The sequence below is a fragment of the Bactrocera neohumeralis genome, chromosome 4 (genome assembly GCF_024586455.1).
Source record: "Bactrocera neohumeralis isolate Rockhampton chromosome 4, APGP_CSIRO_Bneo_wtdbg2-racon-allhic-juicebox.fasta_v2, whole genome shotgun sequence".
Classification (NCBI taxonomy): domain Eukaryota; kingdom Metazoa; phylum Arthropoda; class Insecta; order Diptera; family Tephritidae; genus Bactrocera; species Bactrocera neohumeralis.
The window spans coordinates 16,439,342-16,459,696 of NC_065921.1; the positions used below are offsets into that span (position 1 = coordinate 16,439,342).

Genomic DNA, 20,355 nt, shown 5'->3' on the forward strand with positions numbered 1-20,355 from the left:
CTGCACTAGTTGATGCTCTAAAACAATTTTTTCTAGTACTTATGTAATAGTTTCGAAATTATCAGCAGCAATATGGCAAAACCACTTCATGTTGTCTGACATTTATGGGCCAAAAGACACTCACGAAATGAAGCGAGCATAAATCCACTGCATTACTTCAGTCGCCCTTACGCTGCCGTAGTATTTACTTAAAAACCTTTCGTCCCACCATCTTTTACACTTTCCTCAGTCAGCAACACGCTACGAAGCGGCATATTTCTCATTGCTTTTAGTTCATAAAGTTGGCATTTGCTGCCAAATATTTTCCGCCTGCCTGCATTTCGGTTGCTCAGCAGATACCAGCAGACGCGCCACGACGTCCAGACTGTGTTTACACGAAAGATTGCGTGCGCGAAGCGCATTTCCGCAACTGCAAGTAGCCGCGAGTCGCCGCAAGTTGGAAGCATATTTTTAGCAACAGCAATCGCATGTTGGTTCTTGCCCAATTCTTCTGAAAGTTCTGAATTTCTTCAGTTTCCCGATTTCATTTCAAATATCTTCATTTAGTTACGCGCTGTTTACCACTCGCTTACTGCGGCTTCGCAGGTGTGAAAGTTCTTCGAAAGCAACTCTTTTAGCCCACCAGCCATTTTTGGTTAGCTCCTTAGTTATCGAAATAAATTTTGTTTGTTTCGACGAAGTATTCTGGGAAGTGAAGTCATCATTGACGCAACGCTTGGCAAATTATGTACACACTTAATTAGAAGCGTTGCGCAAATATTAATAGCTCCATAAAGTTTAGTTGGCCTGCAGTTTAGGCAATGCAGGTGTTCCTTTTGAACTTTTCGTGCCTGAAAATAGAAAATTCGTTTGTTGACGATGGAAATGGCACTTGTTTGAAATTTTATTTTTAGTTTTTCAGAGGGAGAAATATATTGTGGTTGAAATAGGTATGCCGGAAAGCGTCTACACTTAAGCAATATGTCTTGGTTTTTATATTGAATGATGAGAAGCCTCGAACTAATTAGACATTTGCAAAAAATAGTTAAAGGTATAGAAATATTTTCCTATGATTAACTCCAAAAGTACCCTTTTCCTTCGATTTTTTTTTTGGATTATTTCTGCCAAATGATGTTCGGGCATCTTGAGAGGCTGGCTGACAGGAGTAATACTCCAAAATTCTACGAAAAGATGCGGCGACTAAATGATGGCTTCGAGACCGTTGCGTACTCTTGTAGAACCACCAGAGGTGATCTAGTGAATGATGCCCAGAGCATACCGAAATTATGGAGGGAAAACTTCTTCCGCCTGCTGAATGGTAGCGAAAGCATATCACCAGGAGATGGTGAAGCCGATTCCCCAATCGTCGTAGATGGAGCAGAGGAACCACTTCCCGACCAAAGTTCGAATGGCAATTACGCGTCTGAAGAACAAGAAAGCGACGGAGACAGAATGGCCGGCTGAACTATACAAATACAGTGGCGAAAAACTGATAAGAAGCACGCACCAACTTCTTTCTAAAATATGGTCGGACGAAAGCATGCCCGACAATTGGAATTTAGTGTATTCTGCTCAATCCACAAAAAGGCGCCAAAGACTATGGGATAAACTTCCTCAACATCGCATATAAGGTTCTATCGAGCGTATTGTGGGAAAGATTAAAGCCCACCGTCAACAAACTGATTGGACCTTATCAGTGTGGCTTCAGACCTGCAAAATAAACAACCGACCAGATATTCACCATGCGCCAAGTCTTGGAAAAGACCCGTGAAAGGAGAATCGACACACACCACCTCTTCGTCGATTTCAAAGCTGCTTTCGGCAGCACGAAAAGGAGCTGAGTTTATGCCGCGATGTCTGAATTTGGTATCCCCCAAAACTAATACGGCTGTGTAAACTGACGTTGAGAAATACCAAAAGCTCCAACAGGATCGGGACGGACCTCTCCGAGATGTTCGATACCAAATTACGTTTCAGACAAGGCGACTCCCTATCGTGCGACTTCTTCAATCTACTGTGTACAGCTACTGGCGGACGCCACTGATATTGATACCTGTATGATTGGCCTCAACAACCACGCCGTCAAAGGATTTTTAGTTGTTTTTGTAGTGACAGAAAATATCGCTGCAGTAATTTGAAAGAATGCTGCGAGTTGACAGTCCTTAGCCGAATAAAAATCCGGGTCTCTTCCAGTTACGTAGACGCAACAGTCATGGGAAAGGAGGAGGGTTTTTACTAATATGAATGGCTACATTGACTTTTAATGAGGTATACAGTTCATATGTAGGTTCCCGTTGACCTACTCTTCTATTGTCTACAAATTTGTAAGTTATAAATATCTTCTCCGGATCAAATCATTGGACTTACTGTGCTCTCAAGTGAGTCTCAATTAAGCAACACTCAACACCTCGCTGGATTGAATGAAAATCCTAATCTCCCTTCAGCCTATCTCCATAATTTGTTTTAGATTGGAACTTTGGTTTTATCATTCTCCGCACTTGCTCAACACCTCGATGGATAGAAAAAAAACCTCCCTTCCTGAATTGAATAACAATTGTAAAGTTAATAGACCTATTCAACAATTTATATTAGATTAGAACATTGGGAGCCCCGGACAACGTTCCTTCATTCTCCGCACTTGCTCGGAATTATGCCGGTTCCACTTTCCCACGTTTCTCAAGTTGAGATTTCATGGGTCCCAAATTAATTATGCTTTAAAAGTAAATGATTTTTTGTTTCCTCACTCTCCACATTACTACAAAGGAATTCTGTGATAGGCATTATATTAGTGGTGTTCTGCAGTCTAAGGTCGAACGTCCATTCAAGAAGCCTATGAAGTGGCTGAACCATCTTGTGCAGTTTATAAAAATTTCACTCCGGACCACAACAGTTCGTCCGCTTTCACATTTCCTTTGAGCTGTGGTCGCTGTTTAAATAATTATTTTCTGCGCGGCAGGTTCTACGTCCAATTCAAACTTCTGATCATGGATATCATCTTATGGAACCTTGATTTCTACTTACGGGGAATGATCTTATATATTATGAAAAAGAAAAGTAACTCTCCACTACAGCTATTTTATACCGATGTCTCTACTCAGTCCATAGAAGAAACACTCGAAAGCTTGCTATGCATATTCCGTAATCTCTGGAAATGGAAAACACTTCACTTTAGCGCTTAGTGAATTTGAATGCCGCATAATTAGCAGAAGTCCACTTAGCGGCGCCCATTTAGATCCCTAATAAAGTCTTATGTAGCGAATCTGATGCGAATGAGATGGACGATGGTAATCTAGCGCGCAATTACTCATGCAAACAAAAACAACAATGTACCTGTATGTCTGCATAATGATGCTTCCCTGCATGAGTCATAAGTAAAGTCCAGCCCATCCTCCCATCCGTGTGGGTGGCAGCATAAAAGCATAAGTGGTCACATTCATGAATGACTTTGAAAGTCAGTGAGCACAGGTGGGCCGAGAGAGCTTAAGTGGGAGAGAAATATTTCTATGCCGCCACATAAGCCTAAGAAAGCATGAATCATTTGCATTCTTGCAATATACAAACATAAAAATATGGACGTCAGTTTACTCCTTGGCGGCTAAGCGATGCCACCCACTCGTGCATGGTAAACATGCAACACAGGCGCCCGCGTGCCGCTCTCGCACAAGCAGTGTGCTACATAGTGCTTTGCCCTTTTCGGCGACGCCACTCAGTCTAAGCTGTCACAGCGAAAGGAAGGAAAAAGGAGAATGCAAACAAAAAAGTGGAAAAATCTAACAGAAGAAATGTGTCATTGCAACTAAATGCACCTAAAAGGAATATGAAACTAGATATATACATGCATATGTACATATGTATATGTATGTACATATATGTATAAGCGGGAACTTCCAACTGCTTTTGTATTGATGACATACTATATACATACTTATATTTGAGTACTCTATTTGTGAATATGCGCCAGCTAAGCGCGTTTCATTTGACTTCAGCTCATATCTGTAATAGCTTTTTTTTGCAATTCTTCTAGGATAGCAGCTCTAACGGCAAAAAAAAAGTCACGAAATGCAATGACGATAAATGTTTTTTGCAGCTAACTGGGGCACAACAAAAGCATCAAATATGCTACTTACTATATCATGCCACAAGTGGTGCCACAATGGCTGCAAACGCGCATTTTCCGATTGCCAGTACAGTTGGACGAGGAATGCAAACATTTCTTTTCCCCACTTTGAAGTTCCTTATCGTCATAAGTGACCTTTTGTGCTCCTTTTTTCAAACGAACTCATACATCTGCAAATAAATGCGAGTTAATGTGGAACAAAGTGTGTGTGAAGATATTGCCTTTATCTTTATTTACTTAAGCACAGGCAAATATATTTATTTACGAAATATATACATTAGGGTGTTTTTTTTAACTATTAATTTTTTTCAGTCCCGTCACGAAATTTCCTTGGAAATACCCTAAAAAAAATTCCCTGAAAATTTTAGCCCTTAATATTAACATTAAAAACTGGACCATGGCCTGTAAAAATTTTCCATCGAAAATACACTACAATCGTGAGTTTTTTATCTTTAAATTCCTACAAATCAGAGGCATTTTATGGCATCGCTCCGACTTTTAACGCATATTTCTCAGAATTGTTCAGTCTACAAAAGCGCCCCATGCAAGAAAGTCGTAACTCACACCGGCGAGGTAGTACGGGGCTCTAAACCCGATTTTTCCACGAATTTCGCATTTTTTTGTATATATCTCATGAATGACAGGAGCTATAGAAAAAATGTACATGACAAATTTGTCGGAAATTTTATTTGCTATAAAAAAGGTTCGAGGTGAAAATCTTTTTCATTAATACTTCTCGAGATATTCGGCTTTTTAAGTAAGGCTTTATAGAATTTTTATAGATGGTATGTATTAAATAATCTATAAAAATTTAAGTTGAAAATAGGTGAAAATAACACTACTCAACAAATCTGAAGGCAAAATTTACAACTGATGTGCTAAGAGGTCTGTGTACCGTTTACTAATTTGAGTTCCAAAATTTTTCTTCACTTACAGCTATTTTTGTAATTTTAGTGAATAGTGGTGGTTTGACCCCACCAGAATTCTAAATCCCTGACTGATTGTCACTCTACATTTCTCTCATTTTATTAGTCCGAATTTTTGTGACGTGATATCTCGACATAAAGTCCAATCCCTGCCTAAAAATATGAAATTATCTGCTCACCGAAGTCTTCTCTCAGTTAATCCTTTGATTGATGCGATATGTGGAAAAAGGAGCAGTGTTATTGAAACCAAATGTCGCCGATATCACAGGCTTCAATTTCGGGCATCAAATAGTCGGATATTAGTCTACTAAAACGGTCGCCATTGACGGTTACATTCTTACTGGCATCATTTTTGAAGAAATATGTACCGATGATTCGACCGGCCCACAAGCCAGACAAACCGTTGATTTTTTCTGGATGGAATGGTATTTCTCGAATATCTTCAGGTTGCTCTTCATCCCAAAGGCGAAATCTTATTCTATATACATAAGATTTAGGGTTTCCTCTAATAAGAGTGATATGCTTTACTTAAAAAAAAACACATTAATTGTTAAGGAAATTAAAATATTTTTTTATTTAATCTGAAGTACAATTGATAAATAAAATTAAGTTCTGAATATAACATCTTTCATATGACCTCTTCGATGATTTTTCCACTCAATCACCCACATAAAAGTGAGCCTCATGGGAGAAGATGATTTTCTTATAAAAATCAGCAATTTCACGATGTCTACGTTGGTCCAATGGCTTCAGTTTTTGAGTGAGAATAGTTTTATATGAATGCAAGCCCGAATCCATTCTCAAAATCTGCCAGGTTGTGGTTTAATACGTCGAGTAGTTCTTGCGTATATCTTGCATGATGAAATTAAAAACATTACTGAATGCACTGAAAAAAATTAGAGATCATGACATATTAAAAATGACCGAAACGACACTAAGAAATTACATCATTTCTATTGGAAACCCCTTTACATGTTTTTCAAAAAAAAAAGTGTTCACGAATTGTTTTTTGACTTCAACAAAGTACATTTATTTCCTTTCTATATGTTTTTAAAAATCATTTGCTTTCTTTAAAAGGCTTTTTACCAGAAATACGATAGCTCTGCCAAAGTGTTTTGTTTTTGTAATATGGGAATAATGCCTCATCCATCACACAAAGAAAAAGAAAAAAAGAAAATTTCCTCACAAGTCATTGAAATCATAAAAAAATTTACATATATAAATTTAATATACATATACAGTAGAGGCCCGCTAATCCGGACATGGCCTAATCCGGATTCCACTGTAATCCGGACAGGGTTAAAAAACTCAAAATTTCTATTATGTCCCTTGTAATCCGGACCGACATTCTCTATCCATATTCTCTAATCCAGATCACATGTTTATTATTCACTACATTCACTTTTATGCTTTATTGGTTTAATTTTGTTTTGTTATAATAAACAAACAGAAATTTATAAATATTTTTTCATAAAACATAGTTCTGATATGTCTTTGGTAATCCGGATTTCCTTATATTCCGGATAGGGGCCGGTTTTAATTGATCCGGATTAGCGGGATTCTACTGTACAACTACCCCACAATTTTTATATTAAGTCGTACATAGTAAATGCGACTGTTACTACATTTAGTAACTGTTAACATAGCACTTCCTTAAAATCTATTACAATATGTTAACACATTAACAGCATCCAAATAACAAATATTCTGTCAGCTGTTAGCAACATAACATAGCAGAGCCTTATCAACAGCAGCAAAATTAATTGGCTATAAAAGCAAAAATATAAATATTTATGTTCTCACACAACACACACACAATCGTACACTTCTGGGGGCTGATTGCATTTGCCATTTCAATGCCAGCATGAGAGCGCTCGCTGTATTCTACCGCAGAGTAAGAGCGCAGCTGGAGAGAGAGCGCATAAACAGCAACTGAGAAGGCGAAATGTCAAAATTGATGCTGCGTCCGACCGCTGCACCGCCATAAGTAAAGTGAATTTTGCGGCTGTGACAACTAAAATTTTTTCCAAATTTTCATCAAATTCAATTGCTTTCTTTCTGTGCTACTTAAACTTATATTAAAGTGAAATTATTGTGCCAATAAGTGAGTGTGTGTGCATGTGTGTATATTGAATATAATTAAGTGAAAACGGAAGTTCCTATAACAAATAAATAAACACCAAAGATTCTTCCTCAGCAAGCAAGCCTCAGTGATAGAACGAATTACACTCATACATACTAACAAACATACATAATTCTGGAAGTTTTACGAGTAAGTAGCGATTATTTGACCAAAATTATTATTCTGCCTTCATTTGTGCATTTGTTGCACGTTTCATCAGTGATTCGTTTTTTTTATTGTTTTGTGACATTTTATACTTGGTAAATATATCGTGTGAATTGTAATCTCATTAGTGCAGTTCGGTTGGACGAGCGGCTGTGGCGGAGGCTGCCGGTTCAGCGGCCATAAATTGAACTCGCAGATATCGCTTGTTGTAAAAGTGGTTGTTGGTGTAGTTATAATAGTTCCGCTTGCGAGCATTTATCGCGTTATTGATTTTGTCTGGCTGCTCTTACTAGAATTCTTATATTCTTACATACGTACATACATATGTGTATAAATGTGAACATATGAGGGTGCAGCATAAGCCGGGCGTCTGTAACCCCGCTGTTTAAGTGATTGTGTTTATCTTCAGCAGCAGGCAATAACCTCAACGCCATTTGAAAGCAATAATCATAATAGAAGTGGTACTTATGTACATACTTATAAATTATATCGATTACTAAACTAACATTGTATGTACTATATGTGGAGTCTTCAAACCACCGAAAGCAAAATTTCTGACTGTTGAAGTTCAAGTTCATGAAAATTTCTGATAAGAAGTGCTGCTTGATTTATACAAGTGATTTTTTTATTAAACAATATTTAATGAATTGTTTTTCTTTAGTGTTATGTATCGAAACGTTATTTGCACTTGTGAATTTCAGAAATTGAATTTCGAATTTTTTGATGTATATATGTACATATATCGAATAAACATTTATTTCAGAATATTCCTCGAAATTTTGTTGTTCGTTCGGCAAATAAGTTCAGAGATATTATAAACGCATTTGTAAGAATTTTCCAACCTAGTGTAATAAGCGCCCAATACTTTGAGCGCGTTTTGCTCGAAAAACTGTTTTCAGCGTCGAGAAAAATTTTTCGGAAACATCTAAACCGATGGGCTTTTATACGACCTTCTTAAATAAGATTTGTGACAGTAGTTTCCCACTCTGAAGTGTAAATTTCTATACTGAGATCCGTTGTTTTTTTGGAGAGCCGGCGATTTTTCAAAAATCAAAGTTTTGGCTAGTTCATGTATTCATCTATAGTAATTACAAAAGTTAGTATATTTTAATGTATAATAGGTTAAAATTTCTTCTCCGTTTAGTAGTATGTGGCTGTTGTTCAACAAATAGAGAGATTCACCAGATTCTAAGCCATTTTTAGTGCCTGAAAATTTTTGTGCGACACGTTCTCGAGGTAGAAGTGTAAGAGTTTTCCATTATCTGATTAAGATCGATCTTTGAAATTTATTCGAAACTGATTATGAACATTTTTAACTACTACAGCACAACGATAGTTTATGGAGAAAATTTAGACATACAAAAATAGACTGGTGAGCGTTAGAAATGATGAAGACCAGTGAAGTTTTAAAAGGCTGTGGTACATATAGGGTAATCTATTTCGAAAATCCTACTTTTTTAACGAAAAAACACAGAAACTTCAAATTTAATTGAGAATGTTTGTTACATTTCGAAAGAACATTATTTGGCATTTATTTCAAATGTGGCCCGCAGCTGCGTCTCAGATCGTCAGTCCATTGAGTTCAATTTTCAATGACTCGTAAGAGCATTTCGACTGGTAATTGTCGAAGCGGGTCTTTAGAGTTTACCTATTCTCTAATATATAGACCGCCTAAAACGTGAAATTATCTACTCATCAAATTGTTCTCTCAATTAATGCCGTCTTGTTTAAATCAAATGCCGCTGAGTTCACGAACTTCAATTTCAGGCAACAAATAGTCGCTTATCTTGGCAAGATAACCGTCGCCATAGACGGTTACCTTCTCACCGGCATCATTTTTTGAAAAAATATGGACTGATAATTCCACCCCTCCACAAACCACACAAAACAGTTGTTTTTTCTGTTTGAAATTGCAGCTCTTGAAGCCATTGTGTCGGAAATGGGCCTCATCGCTGAACAAAATTTGGCTCGAAAACATCGGATCTCTTTGGATCTTTTCAAGATCCCATAGAGCGTATCGATGTTGCTTAGGAAGGTCAAGCGGCTTCAGTTCTTGTATGATTTTTTATTGTACACTCTCAGCTATGACTGCTTTATTCAAGGACAAACCTTAAGGTGCAAAACATATATCAAAAGGTCGTAATCTAAGGAAACTTCTTCAGATGTGAAAGAACCAACTTAGGAAACTTACTCACATCATCTTGCTCAAACTTTATAGACCCTGAGTTTGAGCCTTCCGTTGTTAGAATAATGTCATAGATAGTATATAAATACATATCTTAAAGCAATCATAATACCATCCGTTGGCAACATAATCTTATCGTTTTTAGTCTATTGGAGATCTTTCGAACAGACCCGGTTCAGACAGAATGTCTTATTCAGAAATGAAGTACATACCTTAACAGCTTGTATAATATGACCTCTGATATAACATAACATAATGATCTTCCTCATCTAACAGATGTTTGCTTAACAAATAACAGCAAATCTTTTGAAATGAAGTCGATATCTCGAACCACCTGATAATTATCATTAATAAAATATGATTTTTTAAATAATGAACTTATAAAGTGATGAGCACGTCGTGTGCCAAGATATTACATTCATACTTATTAATTATTTCTTATTATTAATATGTACTTGTAGTATATACTTTGTACATACACGTATATAATAAATACCATACTTACGCACGAAAGTGTGTTTGTGTGCCTCCATTAAGTGGCGTCGCAATGACTCAAGCGTTCGAACGCCAAATGTGCAATTTATGTGACTCGCATATAAATATTGTCACAACCGATCTTCGTTGGCTTTCATCGTATGCAGGGAAATGGTAAAATTTCAGTTTTTTCTTACTATTAAAGTGTTTAATATTTGAAAGGTATATTATTAATTGTTTTTTTGCAACGAAGTCGTTGGCTCTGCCATATTTTGCAGGTGTTTTATAACTTTTTTTCAATACTTTATAATTTCCTTTTCTTACGATTTAACGATTATAAAACAATTGCACATTTAACTGGCCCATTTGCCGCAATTTTTCAACGCCGCCGAAACAGTCGCATTTCCGATTTGAAACGGCTTGCAAGGTTGAGCTCGAGGTGTTGTGCAAATATTATACGATTACAGTTAGAAACGGTGAATAATAATTTAGTGCATCGGGCTTATCAAATTTTGGTTCATAGTGCTGCAAAGATCTATATCTATGTTAAAACTTTATTGTAAAGAGTGCTTCGAAAGCCCAAGACAATTGTTTAAGTCAGTTTAAAGCAGCTTATGAAGCTAAAGTAATCAGAATACATTTTTGCGTTCTAAAGTGTGGGTGAAAACAAAAACAATAAGAAATATGGGAAGAAATAAACGCTTGTTTATAAAGAATCTTAAATGCTTTAACCCGTTCAGTGGCAAACGAAAGAATGGCGGCAAAAGTAAGTCGAGAAAATGCTATTTGCTTGTAATTCGTAAAATCTTTGGTACCCAGTACTGAAAAAAATGTAATATGTAGTACAATATAATAAATATTATAACATAATATTCAAACATTCACTAAGTATTTTTATAATCATAAAAAAGAGAGAATAAAAAAATTGTATAAAGCTCACTCACCATCATCGTTTAACATCATAAAACTAATGATCTACCCTTATACTTTACTTTATTTACTTTATATTTATGAAGTTGTTTGTGAATAATATGAAAATAAAACGTTGGATAGCCAACCGACCGAACCACATTTTTGAAGAAATATGGACCGATGATTCTAACGGCCCTCAAACCACACCAAACTGTTGGTTTCTGGTTCAAAAATGGGCCTCATCGCTGAACAAAAGTTGACTCTAAAAAATCGCATATTCTTGGAACTTTTCAATAGTTCATAGAGCGAAGTGATGTCACTTGGGAAGGTCAAGCGGCTTCATATCTTGCACAAACTGTACTTCGGACGCCTTTAATTTAAGATCTTGACGTGAAAAGCACCAAATCGTTCCATACTTCAGTCCGAGTTGCTGTGAACGGCGCCGCATCGACTCTTCACGGTCTTCATCTACACTCTCAGTTACGACTACTATATTTACTTCACTGCGTGCTGGACGTGGTCTATTTGGTCGAATACGAACCGGTAATGAATGTTGGGTCTCAAAATGAGTGATGGTGTTGCCAATAGTACACACAGTAGGCCGATTATATTGACCATAAGTTGGGCAAAGCGCGCCAAACACATTCTTTACAGACAGTGAATTTTTGTAATAAAGTTGAACGATTTTTCAGCGTTGTTCAGGCGTAAGTCTCTCCATGATAAAATGCCAAACAATACTGAACAGAAATAACCTGACAGTTTGACCCGATTCATGCGTGATCTGTCAAAAAAAGGCTATTGAAAGAAGTACCTCTATTGGGATCACCCGATAAATCCCTTCTGTTTTCTTTAAGTAAAAATACGCAATTGCATGAAATACCATGTGATCAAATTTGACCCGGACTGACACAAAAAATTTTTTCATAACACATTTTTATCGCCTTCAAAATAGGCTTCTGAGCCAAGGTAAGCATGCAATCCAATTTTCCATACATTTGTTAAAAACCTTGGCTTGGAGGATCAGTGCCTTCAGCGAATTTGTGTTTTTTTCGTTTTCGGTTAACATTTTCCCCGCCATTCGCTAGATTGTTGGATAGTTTCGACGTTATATTCATAAATCCTTGTCTCGTCACCTATAATGAGGAACTTAATGAATATGGGATCCTCAGCAAATTTAGTATGATGTTCCCATACAAACCCATAATAAATCTTTAGGAAAGGTATGCTGCTTGATCTGAAGAAAATTAAATTTGATTTTCAATTTTGCATGCGCCTGAATGTATACTATGAATTTCTTCATTGTAAATTATGTAAGATTATTTCTAACTATGAATCTACTTTTAAAAGCTATATAACCAATATCAGCTGTAATATTTATTGTTGCGAAAAATCTTCAACTAAATACAATGTTTACGTGTAATAAAGTCATAAAATGCAGATTTACGCGCACATTCTCACACACATGCATACCTTGATTTTTCAGAATGAATGCAAGTCTTTATGAGCCTTTATGTTAATAGCTTTTACATGTCATTTCATTTAATGTGCAAGCAGAGGAGATATTTTCATACATTTTTACACGCTTGGAAGCATACCACACATATATACATACATACTTCTCTCGCACATACAATGCCTGTTACCCACTTACCCAATCCTCGAAATGTCAACGAGATGCATCAGAAACTGTCACGTTACACACTCACTCAATTTTAGAGTATCTGCATGTGTATGCGTATTTTGACTACACTCCTTTGTTTGTGTGTGTGTGTGTGTATGCCTGTGTGCACGAATATTGCATAAGTCAGTTATGATTACCACGCATAACAGTACATGACACCAGCGTTGACATGCCACTAACTTTGTAAAGCAACCACGTTGGCTGTGGCACGAACGTACATATATTTTACGTGTGTTTGTGAGGGTGCTATGTAATCGGGAAGTGGGTGACAGCATTGTTGCAGTGATTGCCCACCAGTGAATGAATGGCTGAATGAATGAATAACTGAATGAAAGCCTATCCAGGCTGTCTGTTGTCGCATTCACCGCTGCTGCTGCTGCCACTACTGTTGCAACACTTCAAGCTTGACTGCTGTCAAGTGCTACAATACACCGCGTAGATATGTATATGTATTTGTGTGATGCTCCCCGAATATCAACAAAATTTGAATACCTTAGTAGAATGCTTTATGCGTCGATAACAGTAACTGGCAGCTGCCGTTTATTGGAGAAGCTATGACAACAATAGCGCCATGCCGCTGGCTGGTCTACTAAAATTGTAAGTTGTTGTTGCTTTGGTTGCTTTTTGTAAATTTTTTGACGCATCGTTGTTCTCTGTATATAATACATACATATATAGCCGAACACACATAACCCGTAATAGTTTACTATGTCTTGATCGCCACAAGCTTAACTACAAACAATGTGATAAAAAAAAGTTGTAACCAGATCCGTTTGCCCACTGACGTAAGAGGAAGAATAAACAATGTACGTATCAGAAACACAAAACTCTGACACAAACATGGAATAACGTCTAATAAAAATAGTTAAGCTGAAAATCAAATTTTTCTTTCTTTCATCACGTTCAAGCCTAGACTTTCAGCCATTTGTGTATACATACATATATACATGGAGCAAGTATTACATAAATATTGCGCAATATACTTCAAACTATGGCTAAACAATATTCTTCCCTTACTCATTACCTTAGTGATGTTAATCGAGCCCCATATCATTTACCAGGCATTTCTTCTTAAAGCGTCAACTTCAGTCTTACATCAATCCGAGTTCTCTTTAGCTCGTTTTAATATCGTTTACAACATGGATGGTATTCATTCAAACTTAGCTTACTAACAATGTATTTCCTCTCGTTTTATCCTATAACCTTTATCACGACACGTACCAACTCCTTAGTAAGGTTTAATTGAATTACGAAAGATACTTCGACAATTACAAATACTTAGTTCCGCTGTATAAGTTATAGTTGGACCGCATATATTTTAATTTTAGATCCCTAATACTTAATTACTCATAAACCTAAATCAGAACCTTACGTTCGAACACCTGAAGAGCCACATACATCTGATCAAATATGACTCGGACTGGTCCTTTTAACTGAATCGATAATATTTTCTTTCTATATTGATCCCGCCTTTTTAATACTGTGAAGTTTGATCTCGATATGTCAATTAGTGAGAGCTAGCTTTTCATGACGCGAAAGCTTTGTCTGGCGATTTTAACCAAGGAAAAAATACTTCACAACGAGTTTATGCAACTTACAAACACAGCTGCGGAATCATTGAAAATGATGCAGAGGTGTTTTGGGGAGTCTACTTTATCAAGAACATAAGTATTTGAGAGAAACAAAGCATTCAATGAAGGTCATGAAATATCTAAAAGCTTGCGTCATGCGAGTCGTCCATCCGCCTCTGTTAATGAAGATAATATCGAAAAAGTTAAAGAAATACTGCTTGGACATCATTATGTTGGCATCAGAGAGAGGGAGTCTCATCATTACGTATGGTACTCGTACTAAAAGATCTGAATCTTTTGCAAAAACTTGAGCTTATGAATAAGACGTAGAAACTGTCTCATGATGTAGTACATGGCATGCCACAAATGAGCCAACACCGAAAAAATCTCGCAAAGCCGGTCATAAATCAGGAATTCATACCACAAGGTCAAACGGTCAATAAAGAATACTACTTGGACATTTCGTGGCATCGACATGAAATAATTCGTCGCAAATAACCGGATTTGCGAGCAGAAATTTGATGGATATTTATCTAACCTTGATAATGCGCCATCAAATTCTGGCATGATTATAACTGACCAAACATGAGACGAGTCATAGCTCAGCCATCATATTCGATAGGTTTGGCTCCTTTTGACAATCCAGCTGTGTATTATAGCAAACGTTATAAAATTATTATTGAATAAAACGATGACATTTAGATTTTTGCCTCGAAAGCAAAATGTTGTGTTTTTTTGGTCAGTTCGGGTCAAATTCGATGAGATTGTTGTCATATATCAAAGAAAATATTTTTCGAGTTATTTTGGTTTTATAGTTGAAGAGTTTAGCTATTATTCGTCGAGAGTGCTATATGTATCTTTCATTTACATACATATGTATATAGAGCTCTCACCATAGTCAAACTATTTTTCACAGTTCTACTAGGGGTTTACTTCACCATTTTACAAGCATACTCTATTATTATATTGAAGCCCCCTTTACTATTGCATATTCAGTTTATGATTCAACCTTTTTCATAGTAATGTTGTACAGGTTAGTGCATGTATTTTCTTAATTCTCTTGGACAAACTTGGCTATAGCATATTTTTTCAACTTTTACTAAAAGAAGTATGGAAATAATAGAGAAAAATATGAGAAATAGGAATATTTATGTGGACACTCTACTTACATATTATATTTCACCTACAATAAGGCCGAATGAAGTACAAACGACCAAAGGTTTTCACAATCAAAATTTTAATTTACTCGCTGTTTGGCGGAAACTCTTTTTCTTAATACAGAACAAGATTTATTTCAGTATTTACTATATGCATAGATTATTAGTAGAGGCATTTATAGATCGTCTTATTAGCTATTTTCTGATTTATAAAAAGCATCTAAAAATGGGCTCCCAAAACCCAAACAACTGACACCAAATCACTGTAAAAGTGAAAAGTATCTTTCAATAAATTACAGCTTTAAGGTTAGAACTTGCATCTAAGCATTTGTTATGAGAAAACCGAGATCTTTCTCTACTTTCTTTTATGGCTCAACAAATGAAAGATCTCAAACGCTCGTAGTATGAAAGAAATTATGAAAATATTTTTTTTGTACAGGAAATTTTCTTAACGTTTTGATATTGCTTTTCTAAAAGTAACTATACATACATACATATATTTGCTAGATGCTTACCAGGGCTTTTTCACTTAAGGGTTTTAATTTTTTTTTTTTTTTCAATAGCAAAAACACAGCAGTGCTAGTTTAATGTTGTCTGATAAAAATAGGTCTATGAATTTGGAAAAGAGATTCTACAAACGCTACACTATGGCGGCCGTGGAAGAAGCTATGGATACTAAGCTTTATGTTTAATATTTTATTCATTACTTCATGGGGATTTTGACTCATGAATCCCTATCTCGACTATTTTGACCATCATGTTTGATAAGATTGAAAATTTCTCCAAATTTTACTCAATTTTCTCAGTAACTCTACTATAGAATATAATATATAGAATAGAATATAAATCAAGCAGTAATAAGTATCTTTATTTTTCGTTCGGACTACATTTTCTTTATGAAATTTATACTATTATATATTCGAACAAAAATTATACTCTGCCTTAAAACTATGTTATTCCGGGATTGCCATCTCAATAACTCTCTGCATAGCAAGCGCAAGAGACCAAGAAACGAAGTGACAAGTAAAGAGTGTTTTATTGTTTACAAAATACTCAAAGCTCTCTTGTCATATAAGCCTTAGAATCTAAGCTAAATGTTTATAAATTACATACATATATACATATGTATGTGTGTACCGCTATATGCTCTGTTATTTTGTGGGTCTCTGCTATTTTGCCGGTTCGCTAACGCATGCGTCAGTTGATTACAGAATGTTTCGCTGAACAATCGTGATTTAGCTGTGTAGAAAAAGTGTTTGACAAAGTGATTCCATCGAACTCTGCTTATTAAATTTAGTAACTGTGTTCTTAAAAATGTATCGTTCTGTTAATAAAAAAATGTGTTTAAAAAAGAAGGACTATAATGAAAATAAGGAAGTGTCATTGATCCATTAAATTAAACAGAGGAATCTATTCTAAATCGACAAAGAGAAAGGCGAGTACCTTTTTCGGCTCTGTAAAGGTACTGTTATTTTTACTGTTATAAGCAGATCAAGAGTTTTAACTTCATATTCGCAAACTCCTTAGAATACACGGTAAACTCAGCCATATTACACTCACATAACTGAGTGCAGAAGAAATGGAGTCTCCACGAACGGAATCAACGATGTCCGCAAAAAGCGAGCCTGCAACACCAATAAAAATTACAACAAAACCAGAATGTGAGCATGTAACACCATTAGAAGTGACAACAACAACACCGGAGTTGAAAAATAATGGCGGCGTCATGAACCGTAACACACTGGAATCGGATCGCGATGACGGCTTTTCAGATATCGATGAGCGCCCTTTGAATAAGTCTGAAAATACCAAAAATTGTGCCAAATATGTATGCGAGTTTTATGAATTGTTTGTTCTTAAGTAGTAACGACTTTTCTTTTTCAATTCCGAAAGCTTTTGACCACTATAATACCCACTTGTCTGGCTGATTGTAAAAAAGCGTATGAAGAGAATGGCAATGCTCTGACGAAAACTGAGCGTCGAAAGCTTACTGGTGCCATAATTAAGTACTTTCGAGTTAATAAGATACTCTTGAAAACGGAAGTAGCTACTGATCTGGCCAAACAGATAAAGCGGCATTTTCCTACAGAAAAAAAGGTATGCCAATTATGGATAAAATCTGTGTAAGTAAGGAGGTATCATAGCAGGCTTCTTGTTTCATATTACTAAATATTACGATAGAGACGACGCAAATCGTGATATCCAAGGAATCCCTTAAAGAAAGAAGAAAGTGATCTTAAAACCCGTATTGGATCTTTGTATTGTGAAGTCGAACTTTCCATTTAGAGTTAGGATCTAGCGGTTCTGGTTCTTGTTGATAGAAGACAGTTTGATTTCGAAGTCCACATCATCGGGTATGCTCGATGCCTTAAAATTCTTGAGCGCTCGTGTAGAAAGTGCTTAAGGTATACTCGTATCTAGTATAAAGATTTAAGATCTATAAAGATCTATATATAGAAATGATGAATATTTGGGCGATTTTAAACTTCCATTTTCAAATTTTGAACCTTATTTTTTTACTTCTGGGTTTGAACACCCTGACCCTCTGACCTTTAACTCAAGAGTTTCTTTAAAAGCCTGAGAGCCGTGGAATATTCCGATCATACAACTCCCTCTCGTCACAGCAGTCGGCTCCACGTTTCTAGACTCTATTATATTTAGTGGATTTCGATATCTAATTAAGGTATAATCTAGTTATCTCGACTTAGAAAGATATTCCAAAATATCACGCAGAATGAAATAGTTCTTGAATGGACTCTCCTTTAGTTTGAGATGATGCAGACTGCTCTAACCGTATAAATAGTAATAAGGGAATATGTGCCAGAGTCTAGTATGAGCTGTTTAGTCGCAGAGACCGAAACCCATAACGTTACTCTTTAGATTAAAACAAAAAACTGTGTGTCAGCATTTTCAGTCCAAATTTATTACCCAAACACTCGATCCATATTTTTACAGCGCGACTGGTATAAGCATAAGAACAGCACAAGTCGTGGCCGCTTACATAGAAGGTACTACAATTACCTTCGTCGTAAACAATTTAAAATATTTAATTTACCGATACCACAACGCCAGTGGTGGCAGGAGGAAAAAGCGTTAGATCCAAACGAGTTCGCAAAATGCGACATTGCAGACGAATGTCCAAAATCAGACGACCAATGTATGGACGACAAAAAATCGTTAGATTCACAAGGGTTTATAAAATGTGATGGAGGACCCGATTGTCCGTTTCCAGACGCCCACGGTGAGAAGTACAAAGAGGCATTAGATCCAGAATGCGATGATGAACACGATGATGCAAAACTAGACGGCCAAGGTGAGGAGGACAAAGAATCATTAGAGTACGGAGGGTACTTTCAATTTGCCGATGGTCGAAATTGTCCAAAAAAAGAAGATCGCTTAGAACGCTTTGATAATGGTACATATACATAAATAAACAAATAAAAGGGCTACTTTGACTGTCAAAATTCTTACCTTCAGGCATGCAGCGCGTAGAGCTTTGGCTGCAAGACGTCGTCAAATGTGGAAATGCCATGGATGCGATCGACATATGGAAGGACAAATGGATGTATCGGAGAGAACAGCTCGAACAGCTACAAGCAGGCGACACGCAGCAACTCGAAGCATTCCTCACCGAATGGGCAGCCTACAAGGGCGACAATGGCCGAAAATTGGTAAACGACTTTTTCTTACTTAATTTTTGAAAGCAATTTAATTATTTTTTGTACTCTTTGCACTTTGCAGTTGAGCTACGACTTCGAACAAATGTACCCCGGCAAAATAGAATACTATAACAAGCAATTGTCTCATTTCAATGCGTTTATCTTCTCATATATGGCGGTACATTTAAAAGATGGAAAATTTCTGAAGTTCTTTGAACAGTACAGAAGTAAAATGGTAACCTTTAATAAGGATCAAAATTTCACGTACCTTCACATGATGCACGATATCATGCATCCGCAAAGCTGTTACAGCACGACCGAGAACTCGCGACCTTACAGCACCGCCGAATCAGAGCGTGCATCCATGCGTATTGTGCAGAACGAAAGTGAGGCGGACAGCTACAACGAGTGGCATCCATGCATATTTGTCTTGTTGGGAAAAACGCAGGGAAGCAATCGGTTCATTTTGGCTTGGCGCGATGTGCGTTACCACTTGCCGCTCGGTGAAGCCTTACTCGCCGCCATACAGCTGTACTTACTCTTCAAGCTGGACTATCCACCGCCGTGTGCGAGTTTCTGGCAATTCGTACGTTCGTACTTTTTACATATCGTATTGCCGCAGGATATATCTTACGTTAGGTTAGAGAGTCTAAAGATCTACATAGAATTATTAAATCCAATTCCTTTACCACCTCTGCCGCCGCCGCCGCCACCGCTGCTTTCTTTGCCGTACTTCTTAAGAAAAAAATTTGATTAACAGCCTTTAGCAGTAATTTGAAATTTTTTGACGTCAAATCAATCAAATCAGCCGTAATAATAATTTTTTTAAACTTCAATACATTTCACTGAAATTTTTTCAACATAAAATGTCTCAAAATAAACGCAACACCACAGACTCGAGCAACGCTACGAATTCGCAAACGGCCGCCACTTTAAAGTCGCATGTTTCGTTTGATACTTACCCCGAGGAGAAGCTCGACAAGCTCATGGGTAAGTGCTGGACGGACTGTCTAATTAAAGGTGGCGCCGGTTTTGGCATCGGATTTCTCGTTACACTTTTGTTTATACGACGCATGTGGCCACCGATTTTGGGCAGCAGCTTCGGCTTGGGCGTGTCATACAAGGAATGCGAGCGAAATCTTCAATCGCAAACAAAGTGCGAGGCTGCTGATAAAGTAAATGAAAATAAACTAGCTTAGTATTTGTATTTGTGTTCTTATAATTGAAAATGTTAGTAAAGCATACATACATAAACTCAAAATGTATGTATAATATAATAAAATGTCAAAATTTGTACTGAAACTGTTGTATGTGTCTTCATGTTAGCCAGAGAAAGTTGTTGGGCTGATAATTTTTTATGAAAAGTTAATTAGAAACACAAAGTTCTTGATCTGATCTGTCGTAGAA

The 20,355-nt window shown here is 36.7% G+C and overlaps 2 protein-coding genes across 2 annotated transcripts in view; both read left to right on the plus strand.

The window, feature by feature from the left end:
• LOC126754401 (uncharacterized) overlaps positions 1 to 20,355 on the plus strand; it is a 110,268-nt gene that overhangs the window by 10,341 nt on the left and 79,572 nt on the right. The gene's annotated exons all lie outside the window — the stretch shown is intronic.
• On the plus strand, positions 16,483 to 19,861 carry LOC126756276 (uncharacterized). The gene is made up of 6 exons (XM_050469225.1): positions 16,483 to 16,751; positions 16,817 to 17,117; positions 17,183 to 17,386; positions 18,245 to 18,704; positions 18,767 to 18,960; positions 19,031 to 19,861. Exons 2-6 carry the CDS (start codon positions 16,869 to 16,871, stop codon positions 19,703 to 19,705), a joined length of 1,782 nt encoding a protein of 593 aa, XP_050325182.1. The 5' UTR covers positions 16,483 to 16,751; positions 16,817 to 16,868; the 3' UTR covers positions 19,706 to 19,861.